This window comes from Cornus florida, unplaced genomic scaffold, assembly GCF_030987335.1.
Source record: "Cornus florida cultivar Cherokee Brave unplaced genomic scaffold, ASM3098733v1 CherokeeBrave_3.0.0_Hap2_Chr11, whole genome shotgun sequence".
In the NCBI taxonomy this organism is placed as follows: Eukaryota; Viridiplantae; Streptophyta; class Magnoliopsida; order Cornales; family Cornaceae; genus Cornus; species Cornus florida.
Genome location: NW_026775581.1, coordinates 101,486,266 through 101,499,067, shown reverse-complemented (window position 1 = coordinate 101,499,067; position 12,802 = coordinate 101,486,266). Strand labels below are relative to the sequence as shown.

General features: G+C 36.1%; 1 protein-coding gene across 3 annotated transcripts; it reads right to left on the bottom strand.

The window, feature by feature from the left end:
* Positions 1 to 705: 705 nt before the first annotated feature.
* On the bottom strand, positions 706 to 11,321 carry LOC132287146 (transcription initiation factor TFIID subunit 12b-like). Of its 3 annotated transcripts, none has more exons than XM_059789661.1 (9): positions 10,448 to 11,321; positions 10,042 to 10,266; positions 8,756 to 9,322; positions 6,821 to 6,895; positions 4,461 to 4,539; positions 3,089 to 3,153; positions 2,646 to 2,681; positions 2,309 to 2,554; positions 706 to 1,178 (listed from the first exon to the last, which is right to left on the bottom strand). In XM_059789661.1, the coding sequence occupies exons 1-8, from the start codon at positions 11,141 to 11,143 to the stop codon at positions 2,375 to 2,377; spliced, it is 1,923 nt and encodes a 640-aa protein (XP_059645644.1). In that variant the 5' UTR covers positions 11,144 to 11,321; the 3' UTR covers positions 706 to 1,178; positions 2,309 to 2,374. The 3 variants fall into 3 exon arrangements, with proteins under 3 accessions (XP_059645644.1, XP_059645645.1, XP_059645646.1); XM_059789662.1 differs by having other exon boundaries at positions 8,756 to 9,313; XM_059789663.1 differs by lacking the exon at positions 2,646 to 2,681.
* Between the last annotated feature and the right edge of the window lie 1,481 nt (positions 11,322 to 12,802).

The window sequence follows — 12,802 nt, the reverse complement described above, 5'->3', positions numbered from 1 at the left end:
TTTTTTTTTCTTAGTTGGAACTCACACACGCGGCCTCCACTGAGGTTCGAACCCCTGACCTCCCTTTAAAAAGTAGGAGCCTTGTACCAATGGACCACAAGCCTGTTGGTCCCACAAAAGATTGTTGATACCGAGTTGACGCAAAAGTGGAAAACACGTGCTATGGCAGGTGCCCAAGCTCAAGAGGACTATTGCAATCACAACCAATAGTTTAAGTTTTATGGTGTATTTGCAACGAATCAAGCATTCTCATTCACCAGCTCTCATAAACACAAAATATGATGATCTAATGCCTGCTTACATAATTCATTCTTGACTTCTGCATATGATATTATATAAACTTTTTAAATTACCAACTTCACTTTAAAACGACTATCCTAATTGGATACAAATTGTTATATTCAATGCATCTAATTGTTGCTTCAACCCCATCTAGAAGGCCAACAACTGAATCAATGCACTGAAACACAACCAAATTTCAGCCCCTAGTTTCTCCATTTATAAATTTGTTAAGCTACAAAAAGAAAATGACATATATATATATATATATATATATATATATCCAACACATTACTTCCTTAAATTATAAGAAAATGCAGAAGTATACTAAGACCAAACAAGCCAAGGTCCATGAGTTTGGTTCCTCTCCTGTAAACTCTCCGTTATACTAAGGTAGAGGCTTCATCGTGCCGTGACAGCATCAGGAAAAATCAAGCACCATCAACTAGTACTAAAACAGTTACCAAAATGTACAGAAAAACAAACAAAAACATCCTTACCAAAAAAAAAAAATCGAAAACATTCTGCACCATTCACAGATGTAACTGTAAACTGAAACTGAAAAGCTAAAAGTAACCCAATCTGGATTATTTTAGCATATACTGAACTGCTAAGTAAGACCCATCCGACAACACCTCCCAATAATTTTACAACGCTGATATGGTGAGATATAAAGGTACAGGAGAGGAGCCAAACTCAAGCTCAATTCATGCTGCGAGGCATGGGCTCACAACTTTTGTCAACTGTATATTCCATGTCACTATCAGCTCAATTGGATGGTCATATTTTTCAAGTTTGAACAAACCAATAGATGGTCTGCAACTGTGCTTCTCCACACTCAGTTTTCCAATATCAAATACTTACCAATTAACTAAAGCTTGTTCCTTCATTATTCCAACCTGCATTAAGAAAAAATTGGTTAGATACCAGTCCATTCACACTGAGGCTAGATGATGATAATTTGGGATTCTAGTGCGTCATAAAAGGGGACAAAAGAAGATACTGAAGCAACTTAAATACACAGTCTATTATTCTAGATACTACATCAATAAGCTAGTTAAATAAATAGTCGATCATTTTCCACAAAATTTTCTTTGGAGAACCATCAGAAATTTCAATCACACAACACAAAGGCAAAAGCCAGAAGGGCCAAACCTTATTGAGAAGCCCTTCGGTCGAAAAACTTACCGTCCTTTAGGTAGTAACAACTTCATGAGAAATGAATAGAATTGGTAGACGATGCATGCAGATCCAAAAATCAACGAAGATGATCAAAGAAAGCAACAAATGATAACCCTTAATACTCTATTGATGCATGACAATAGAAGCTAAACACTTCACAGAAATCTCCTTCAATCTAAACAGAACAGGATCTGCTTCAGAAATCTTTGGTTCTATCTCAATACAGACCATACGAGGCAAAGGGGAGCCATAATCCAAATAAGTCAATCTATGTCTTACTTCCAGAGCCCCCAACAAATTACCTTAGGAAAGTTCCATGAAGATGAGCATTACCACACAACCCGAAAGGAAAAAAGGAGCTGTCAAGAAATCACTCAGGATAACGTCCAGGGTGGTTTTTTTTTTGATTATTATTGAAATGTAGCCAAGTGTCCATTTCTTTTAAGAAAAACAAGGACACTTCCTTGTCAAGAATTGGTGTATTGCAAGTTCAATTTTCTCAAAACAAAGTGTTTTCCTGTATTAATAAAATGAGAAGATTTGTGGGTGCAAGCATCATCTACTGAAGTACAAGGACACCCCATGGGGAAGTGAGCATCACCTTCCCACTGCTTTCCTAACCCATAATGTAGCATCACCTAACCCATTGAATAATATTCTCCATAATGCATCTTCATATTATAATAAAAGCAGCATAATGTCAAGGGAAGAAAATTCCACTTACATGCATACCGAGCATGCAACCTCAGAGCCTATTAACAAATGGTATGTTTCATCTATAAAAATTAATGTGAACTACACCTAATGAAAGCAATGAAATAAGTATTTGACAGCTTTGGTTGCTTACCAACAAAGTCTAGGTGTTTATACACAATGAACATGGAGACCAAATGGATATGAGAACTTCTATCCACTAAAACCGCGTTTGCTGCAGCATTTGAGAAGCAGGTGATTGTGAAACCAGCTTCTCTGAACTTGGAGAAGGTCGTATCGGCTGGTTGGCACCAACTGGGTTGCCAAGCCCCTGCCTGGGCATCTCTTTAGCATTATTAATATTTCTTTCAGAATGTGATGGCTCCATCAATGCACGTACCTGATTCATAGTTTGTTCCAACAGGAAATTTTTAGTGGTCCATCAAAGAAGAAGACAGATAAAAGGCAACCTACAAACAATTCCAACTCACCATACTGAGACGCTTCTTGTGGAGATCACTTGATGACTGCATGTATTTTTCATTCAAAATCAGAATATCTAGTATTTTGGGATTTAATCAAAGAATATTTGTGTATCTAGTGCTCAAGTCAACCAGACAATTGTGATCACTCAAACAACAGTTGAAACAGAGGTCAAGTATAGTAATATCAAGAAAAGAGGTATGCACAGTCAAAATATATGAATTTTAAACAAGTGTAATATGAAAAAGGGGTTTGGATGATTTTAGATTTGTTTTACATTACCATAGTTTCTAATTTGCGTCATCAACTGTCCATTAGAAATTTGAGGAAAATCTTCATAAAAATCCATTCATCTTCTTCATTGTATTAACATTTCTTGTATATATTACTTTTAATTCAAATAAACACAAAGTGATTTCCATCCTGCATATAAGAAAGGGTAAATACTTACAATGTTCTGTTGATGTTTCTTCTCTTCGCTTGAGAACCCTGGGATAGTCAAACGCCAGTTTTTCTCTGCACATGATTTCCTTTTGTAAGATTAAGGCTCCATTTGTCTTAACTTCAAAACAAAATAGGAAAACAGGTGTATCGTGCCATTGGATGCAGAGCATATCACCAGAATGATAACGGTCCTAAAATACTACTCAACAGCCTTAACCCAACCACTGGGGGTTTCTACATGGACCCCTCCTCTCCAATCAACTCTTGGATTTCACTTACAATCCAAGAAAATCATGCTATAAGTCCAATAATGCTATATACTACAAAATGGTAGTTGAAGGAACTTAATCCTAGTAAATAACCAAAAATGGCGCGAAATTGTTACCCAGGATCAATGGAGTTCTATGATACTCTAGAGTACGAGTTCGGGTTCTAAGAAATTTGCATGTCGAATTGCATGAGATATATATATATATATATATATATATATATATATATATATATATATATATATATATATATAGAGAGAGAGAGAGAGAGAGAGAGAGATGCAACCAAAAAAGGAAGAAAAAAAAAAGGCAATTTGGGTGCTGATACAAACAAAGCAATGAAGATGGAAACAGAGCACTGGTAATCATGTTAAAGAGATAGCTCAAGGAATTATGACTTAAAATGGTTAATCTTTAAGGCCCCTCTTTTTCTTTTCTTTTTTTATTTTAAAGAGACAAGCAGCTATCCTGAAAAGTATCAAACTTGCAGACTAACTTGTCCATGACAGCCAATGGGGACCAGGTATGGACAGTTTTTTCTCACCTCTAGACACATGGTATGCAGGTACAAATTACGAAAATTCAGTGAAATCATTTGAGTAGTCTGCTAACTTAAAACATAAATAATAAATATAAATAAATAAATATAAATAAATAAATATATATATATAAGCTGAATTATGCCTGAATAGTAAAAAGAATCTTAAAAATTGTTGCAGTCAACAATATAACATTTATCGCTGCAACCAAAGAACAGATTCAGTGGATAACATAGATTGAATCATAACAAAACATGAAGACACAGCTAACTAAACCATGCAGATGAGGTACCCGCTTTGATTCCTTCATCATCTAACCACCAAGACTTTAGCTCAAGTCGTATCTTCCCTATCTTCTCTTCACACATGAGAGGTTGAAAGTTCATCCCATTGGGGAACTAGTGTGTGTGTGTGTGTGTGTGTGTGTTGTCTCTGTTTGCTTACCTTCCAAAAAAAGAAAAGAAAATGCATATACAATCTAATCTCTTCCTAAAATTCATCCAATTAGATCAACATGTTAAAATAGCGTACATATCAAGCGATTGATAGAATGTATAACAGTGGCACAGACCTAGGTGTAGCAGTACATCCTTGGACTCTAAAATCGAAGATTTCCGATGCTTTGCCAAACTGCAAGCAAATGTAGTTACCTGTAGAGACACAAGACAGGATGAGCAGTAACAAGAAAAACCACAATTACCTATGCTAAAACATATGATCATCCACCAAATATAAGGGATTTTGCAGATGGACTACAAAAACAAGTAACTAACTGCAAGACGACCAACTAGCAGAATACCATGTAGTAATACAATTTCAATGGTTCCGAGTAGAAAAGTTTCTTAAAGAACTCAATACAATTATTTAAAGATGTAGATGCAGTATCCATGGGCCTTACAAACCAGAAAACAAAAACTCCCCAACATTGTATGTAGAAATAAAAAATTAAAAATAAAAAGGAGGTGTGGGTCACTGTGATTATCCAATTGTGTGTACTTTTGAAGTTGATATCCTTGATTTGTGGACCAAATAAATTGTGACCTTTGGTCAGTGTTATGCTACATGCAGGGCAAGCATACTGGTATCCCATTGCTCATCTTACCAATAGTTAAAAAAGAAGGTAAGCATGCCTTTTGTGAACAACATAAAAGTAAGATATTTACCATCATTTTTTATCATAAGATATCACCAAAGTTGAGGGAGATAAAACACAGATTCCACAATGAATCATTTCAAAACTACTCCGAACAAAGTATCGCATAAAAAAATATGGGATAAATAACTTCAGATGAAATCACACAGAAAATGAAATTTTAGGTGGTGTTCTGATGTTCACAAGTATGCCTCTTGTGAACAACCTAAAAATAAGATATTTACCATCATTTTTTATCATAAGATATCACCAAAGTAGAGGGAGATAAAACACAGATTCCACAATGAATCAATTCAAAACTACTTCAAACAAAGTATCGCATAAAAAAATGTGGGCTAAATAACTTCAGACGAAATCACAAAGATAATGAAAATTGTGGTGGTGTTCTGATGATTAAAAAACATAATCAGGTGAAAAGCATCCCTACTCATCCTTTTGAAATGACATAACTAACCCTACTGAAACAACTAGTTTGCCCTCCTCCACTTTTTAAATTTCTTCCCCGTAACCTTCTCTTTCTCTCTCTAACAATTTCACCATCTCTCGGTTAATCTATGTTCCCTTCATCTCTTTATTCTTCTCCTCTCCTGAGCTATCACCTCCTTTGCTATCTCACTTCTCCAACCCCACCATACCACTACTCATCCATTGTGCCTTCACCCCATCAATGCTCCCCCCATTACCATTGCCCAGCCATGCTCTCTTCTCTTCCACCTCTGTTATCCCATCAGTAACAAGTCCAACCTCTCAAAACCATGACAAACACAGTTTCCTTCAATCCAACACCACTGTCCCAAGCCCTTAATTCATCTACATACCACCCTTAAGCAGTGAAAAACCACAACAATTTAGCAAATATAAACTCAAATTTTCAACTGCCAACACTGATCTGTGTGTATGGTTTCTCTCTCTACATATATACATACATATATACACAGGATTTTAGAATCCTATTTGGCTTTTTAGCTTCACCATATTCTTTGTAAGTCTTTCACATCTCAGTTGACTCTCCATTTGGAATTTAAGAACCCTAACCCACCACCAGACCCACAACAACCTCCACCATCTCACCATATGAGCTACAATTAGGTCGCTTCAATCACCTTTACCACTCCACCACCACTAGATATGGGTTTTTTCTGCATCGGGATCTCTTTTTGATAGGCATATATCATATATGTCACATAGAAAATATCACTTTTAACAGTGCCGGTTCAGTGAAAGATTTACAATAGGGTAGCAGGACCAATGTCTATCGTGTTGGAACAAACGATCTTAACACAAATCACCTCCTTTGTTTTAGAGAGAGAAAACACTGAGATGTTGTGACTTGGTGGTTGGGGTTCATTGTGATTATGGAATTGGAGGTCCGAGAGGTGATGGTGTAGTGGTGAATAATGCAGACGGCAGTCATGGAGGCAACAAGTTGAGGAGAGAAAGAGGTGAGGTTATACGAGGAAGAGTAAAGAGAGACGAGGAGAGAAAAATCAAGTCTTTTATTATATTGATATTTCTTTATTATTAAAATTTTATTAATACTATGTATTATAATAAAAGAGGGCAAATAGTAAATGAACATTAAAAGTTAACAACATTTCAACTGCTAACTCTGATAGGGGGTGTCAAAGATTATTCAAGCAGCAAACATATTAGTCTTAACACTACAGAAGTAAAAAAGATGGAAACTAAGCACCATTAACTGCACACATGCAGGTTCCCACACAGAGAAACATAGAGTGGCTACAATATGGCTGAAAAAGAGTGTTAGCAAGCCCTACCGAATCAATGAAGTCATCAGCAATTTCCAATAGAAGATCTTCAACTTCAGGATCCAACTTTCCTCGTGAATCCACCTGAGAACCCATAAGATGATCATAATGATTACCTTGGAATTATTTGATATGTCAAATAATAAAAAATTACTTAAACTATAGAATATTACCACAATTGCCAAATTGATTATCAAACTGCCAAGTAATCCAAATAATTCTAGATGATCATATTAAATAACAATAACAACAACAACACGCATTAAGTTTCCCAAACTCGTATAGATATTTCAAATTTTTCCAAGTGTTGGGATTATGTGCCCTTCAAGACAATGAATGGGATATAATTGACATTTATTATTGATGGAATTTGGGTCTTAATTAAATGTTGTACATATATGGTGCATGCCGTGTATTGGTCGGTCCATGAGATGGATCGAGGTTGTCCCTTTGACCATGCATGTGTTTTATATGTGTGTGATGGGTGTTCATGCATAGGGAATATAAATAACAGATTCAATGATAGAGGATGCACTCTCTATTTGAAAAGAATGGTGTTGGATCAACGATAAGTTGAGAAGATTGCGGGAGCTATCGCAACAATTGCTCCTTGTCAATGTCATAACAAATGACTGTCAAGCATGAGAGACGGCCGGGCTCATCTTGATTAGTGGTTGCTTAGATTTATTTGGTGGGCCCCAAGGCTTAAGACCCGGGTACTTTGGGTAGCTATTAATTATTAACATTGGAGCATACTATCAAGATTGCATCTATGCTATATATTTATTTTGACTTGATTAGTTTGATCACGGAAAAATCTGGGGACTCAGTGTTTTAATTAAATGGTTTTGTATATATTTATTTATTAAATATATTATTTTTTTCAAAGGAAATTTTATGTGATCAAACGGGAAATAATCCACGAGTTGAAATGAAGGATCAATATAGTAATTGGATTGATGACATCTATTTATCCGATGGCTAATTAAGAGTAGAGGGGCCATATTGTAAATTGACTTCATGGTTTAACCATTTATGTAATTAGAGTGCAACCATTCTTATATTGTGCAATTAAGTTTGGTTAATGGATTGATTTGAATTGGGTCATGAGATGACTGGGTCAATTAATTAGCCCATTGGAGCCAAGAAGAGAATGGGCCCAATAGATCCTCACTTCTAGCCCACGTTTGAATGTTAAGCAAGAGGGAGTGGAAAAAGAAAGTTAGGGACTAGAGGGTGCTATGAGCACTCTAGAAGGTTGTGAGGAGTGATATTACCACTCCCTTGGACTCCTATATATATGTGTTAAGAGTGCTCACTAACCTAGTGGTTGTCTTGCATGCTTTAGAAGACAAAGTCTCTACGCATATTTCTCTCTCTAGGTTTCTCTTATTTACTCTCTAAGGGTTCCCACCAAACATAACTTATGGAATTCAAGAAAGGGTAACCACAAACACACCCAACTGCCACTGAGACTTGAACTCTAGACCTCCCCTTTGGGAAGTAAGAGCCAGTACCGCTGAGCCACTTGGCCCTTTGGTCATAGAGGTGATTCTTGAAGATAAAGAACCAAGGAGGAAGAAGGAGAGGCTTGGAGGAGGAGGTTGGAGAAGATAGAGCTTGAAGGTTCTACCATCCACAAATGGGTCTTCAATGGAAGAAGGGATTCTACTACATCCCTTAAGATTTAGGATTATATATCTTGTTGTACGTCCCTCATCACATCCATATTAGTTTTTGAAAAGGCCATTGGTTCTACGTAACTCAAGGTTGCCATGCTTTCATTCTAAACCCATTTTTCCATCACCAAGAACTAGTCTTGATCTGTCCAATCAACTCCAAAAATTCAGATCATTCTGTAACTAAAATTCAAATCACAAATTTGTCACTAAAATATGCATATTATGGGAAAGAAAAATAGCAAAATAAAATTGCATGAAGGACCTGTGAAACCAAATCCTGTATCTTTCTCTTCCCAAGAAGTTGATTACTTGCTTCTGTTCCTTGGCTTGAACTACCCCCTGGTGTAGTTGTCCCAGATGCAGTAGCATCTGGTTGTGATCCTGTCAAGCTTAAAGATTTTTGGCCAGCAGCTACAGCCATCCTGGGAGACTGCTGCTGCTGCTGATGCAAAAGCTGTTGTTGTGGTGGCAGTGGTTGTTGTTGTTGTTGTGGCTGCTGCTGCTGCTGCTGCTGCTGCTGCTGCTGTTGCTGCTGCCCCATCGGCTGCTGCTGCTGTACCAGTTGGGATAATTGATGTGAGTTCAAGGCCATAGAATTTTGGTGCATCTGAGGAGATGAAGCTAGTTGTTGTTGCATAAGTGCTTGTTGCTGCCTCTGATGTTGAAGACGAGATAAAGGAGAATTAGGACCAGACATTGCTGGCATTTGATTCAACCACTGTTGCTGCAACAAAGCATTCTGCATCATAGCTGATTGTCCATTCTGAGCCAACCCAGGTAATCGAGGATTCATTAATGATGTCCTTGCTAAGCTTTGAGCCTGTAGTTTCTAAAGAAAAATAAAATGTTAAATATCAACTACATGAAAACAAATGTAAATACATATACAGAAAAACAAACATGATAATACTGCATGGCTATCTAAACTCACTCAAGAAATCAACTTTAACACCAAAAAAAGTAATAATAATAAAATAAAATAATAAAGAGATAAACCTTGCGAACAGCATCTTAAAGAAGTCCACAAAAGAATGGAAAATACACTCAACTTCACCACCAAAAGCTGTAGCCTAGTGGTACTTTCTGACCTTCCAAAGTAGAAGGTTGAGGGTACAAGTCCCCATAGGGGAAGTGGGGGTGTGAGTTTTTGCCAAGGTGAAAAAAAATATACTCAACTCCAGCTAAACAATGGTAAGAGAACATTTAAAAAGAAAACGATCTCCTCCAGTTGTCCTCGAACTAGTTACTGCTCTATTTTAAATGTCCTAGATGGCATCAACATAATCAAATATACATCATTCTTTTCTGGAATGCCAAATTGCCCCTATTAAGGCCCTAATTAATCATATAAATCTTTCATGTCCAATCTTTCTGTATGCTATGAACTTAAATGACCGCCAACAAGAAAACAAGAGTACCTATACTTTACTGCCTAGGCGATCATTTAAACTACTACAAAGAAGGCACAAAGATTTGAGAATTTTACGAAGTTTAATCCGAGTACAAAACAAAAATGGCAAAAAGGAATAAGAATAGATAAAAATGTACCTGAGTTGAGCTGAGCGGAGTTTGTTGTGACAATTGCTGTCTCATTTGACCCTGGTTTATCCGTTGCTGGCCATATGCAAGGGACCCATTTGCTCTGACTTGTGAGCTCATATTAAGAGACGACCCAATCATCCCCATTGCTTGCATACCTTGTAAAGGCTGTCCAGGAGAATTACTCAGATGGAACTGGGATGACCCTTGGACTAAGCCCGTTTTCTGCCTTGGCTGCACTCAAAGTTCCATATTCTTAGAAAAGAAATACACACAATGTTCACTATGAAAAACAACATACAAATTAAGAGAAAGCTAAAAACTTGACAACTCTAACAATTGAACTGGCAATTATCATTCAATCCAATAACAAAGTATAATGTACATTATGTACTATCAACAAAGCAAATCATACCGAAGCCAACAACTGTGACTGCAAGTTGAACTGAGAACCGGACAACATAGGCAGTTGCCCCGTCTGCCCAATCAATGCAGACCTTGCCAAATTGCCAGTACCCATCTGACCCAATTGTTGTTGCTGAGCTTGTTGTTGCTGAGCTTGTTGTTGCTGTTGCTGTTGCTGTTGAGCAAGGCCACCGCCACCGAAATTCATCTGTCCATAAACCCCAACTTGCTGCCGCATTGCACCCGCCCCCGAGGTGACACCGTATTGCTGCTGCATCTGCTGCTGTTGCTGCTGCATCTGGTTCAACCTAGAAATCGAGGGCGATCTCTGTAAGCTCTGCTGAATTTGATAACTCGAGCTTGATATCAAATTGTTCTGTTGTTGCAATTGCTGCTGCTGTAATTGTTGTTGAATAAGTTGTTGCTGCTGCTGCTGCTGTTGTTGGGGTTTTTGTTGGTAATCCAATCCAACGGTTGGCGTTGCGATTTGGTGCTGGTGCTGTTGTTGTTGTTGTTGTTGTTGTGATGGGGTTTGGGGCATTTGAGGTATAGGTGGGGATGAGATTTGTTGTGGGATTTCAATTGATGGGGAGTGAGATAGGTTTGAAGGAGAGGGCATGGCTGGGTTCGAAGGGTTTTGAGGGATCGATTCGATCGTGTTGGCTGATTGGATTGGTTTTGGGGACGATGACGAATTCTCCCCCATTTTCTTTCCTCTGATTGGCAACTTAGAAAATCGAGAGGGTTTGTTAATCTTGCTAATTCATGGAATTGGAGACTTTCTCAGAAATTCAGAGGGTTTCCTACTGAGGACTAGAGAGAAAGAGAGAGGGGAAAGACTTCTGTGCGGTCGAAACCCTTACAGATATTACATTGAGGAAGAATCAACTGTCAACTACCAATCAAACTTCAGCTCTTTGGATATTTTTATACTCGTAACAATTAATTACCTAGTCTGTCCTAATAAATTTAGATGATTAGATTAGTATATGATACTGCTTTGCTTTGCCTTGCCTTGTTAGAAAATTCATTTAAACAAGAAAAAAAAGAAGTAAGAAGGATTTAGATATTATTTTTTTTTTGATAACCAAAAAATAAAATAAAAACTGTTTTTTAAAGACTAAATCAAACCATTCTTTAATTTTTGAAATGAACCAGTTTTTGATCCAATCTAAATTCGATATGGTTACTTTTAAATTTATTGATATTAGTGTTACTTGAATTCTTCAATCTTTTTGAATTTTACATAATTATTCAAAGTCTTTACAAAGTACGGTTGTACAATACTGTCTTTAAATCATAACAAGTAATGTATGTATATATATATATATATATATATAAACAGAGTATTAATATATTGTAGGATGGATTATAATCACAATTACTATTTGATTTTTAAAAATTAAGATTAAAAAGGTTGATTGGACTTTGAAGGGACAAACAATAATTTATTTTTGCAAACTATCTTGTACAAAAATTATTATTAATAAATTATACAAAATCATCATTAATAATAATAAATTAATATAAATAATAGAGATTTCAATTTTTTTTATTTTTTATTTTTGGTGGGCTCATGATAAAAACATATACTTTATTTATGGTGGGAAAATAAATAATCTGTGGTGAAAATCACTCCACTTGAATTTCAATAATTATTATTAAATGTGATAGAAACTTCAAAGGTCCTGCTATAAAGTTATAGTGCGCCGTTTATGTCATGCAAAGAAACCACTATATTTTCTCAAGTCTCCCTTTCTCTCTCTCTCTCTCTCAAAAGTGTTTTAGATAATCGATGAAGCATATGACCTATTCTTAAGGTTGAATGGGGATCAAAAATAAACTTTTAAGTGAAAATGCACTATCCTATCAATATTTTATTAATTATTTTTTTAGGGTACATTATTACCCAATATAAATAAATAAATAAACATTATTTGAATCATTAGAAATCAAGTGCATGATTTTTTTTTTTTTTTTTTTTTTTTTTGTGTGAAGATAATCTCATTTTGAATAGTGCTTTGTGTTTTCTTCCAAGGGGAAGTGGAATGATGTTTCATTACATGGATATAAAAAGAGTGAGTTTAGCTTGTGATTGGCAGGCTTAAAGATTTTGCATGTTTGTATCAGATTTGTAATTTTTGTAACTCAATGGTTGTTATATGTAGCACAGACACGAACAGACACGTCAAAGTTTTAAAAAATAGAATAAATTACGGTATGGATAAAAAATAGAATAAATTACGGTATGAAATGATATATCATTATTTCACTACTTTGTCATGATAGAATTCATATTTTTTTCAAGATTACTGAATAGACTTGTACTAGAAATGTCCAGAAAGTGTCGGTAAAGTGTCCGAAA

Bases quoted from the DNA above. Each gene is read 5' to 3' on its own strand.
- LOC132287146 (XM_059789661.1), bottom strand. From the start codon at position 11,143: ATGGGGGAGAATTCGTCATCGTCCCCAAAACCAATCCAATCAGCCAAC. The intron at 9,323-10,041 runs GTACATTTTTAT...ATTTTTCTTTAG, and splicing joins CTCCGCTCAGCTCAACTCAG to AAACTACAGGCTCAAAGCTT. The intron at 3,154-4,460 runs GTCTGTGCCACT...AATCATGTGCAG, and splicing joins GGATGTACTGCTACACCTAG to AGAAAAACTGGCGTTTGACT.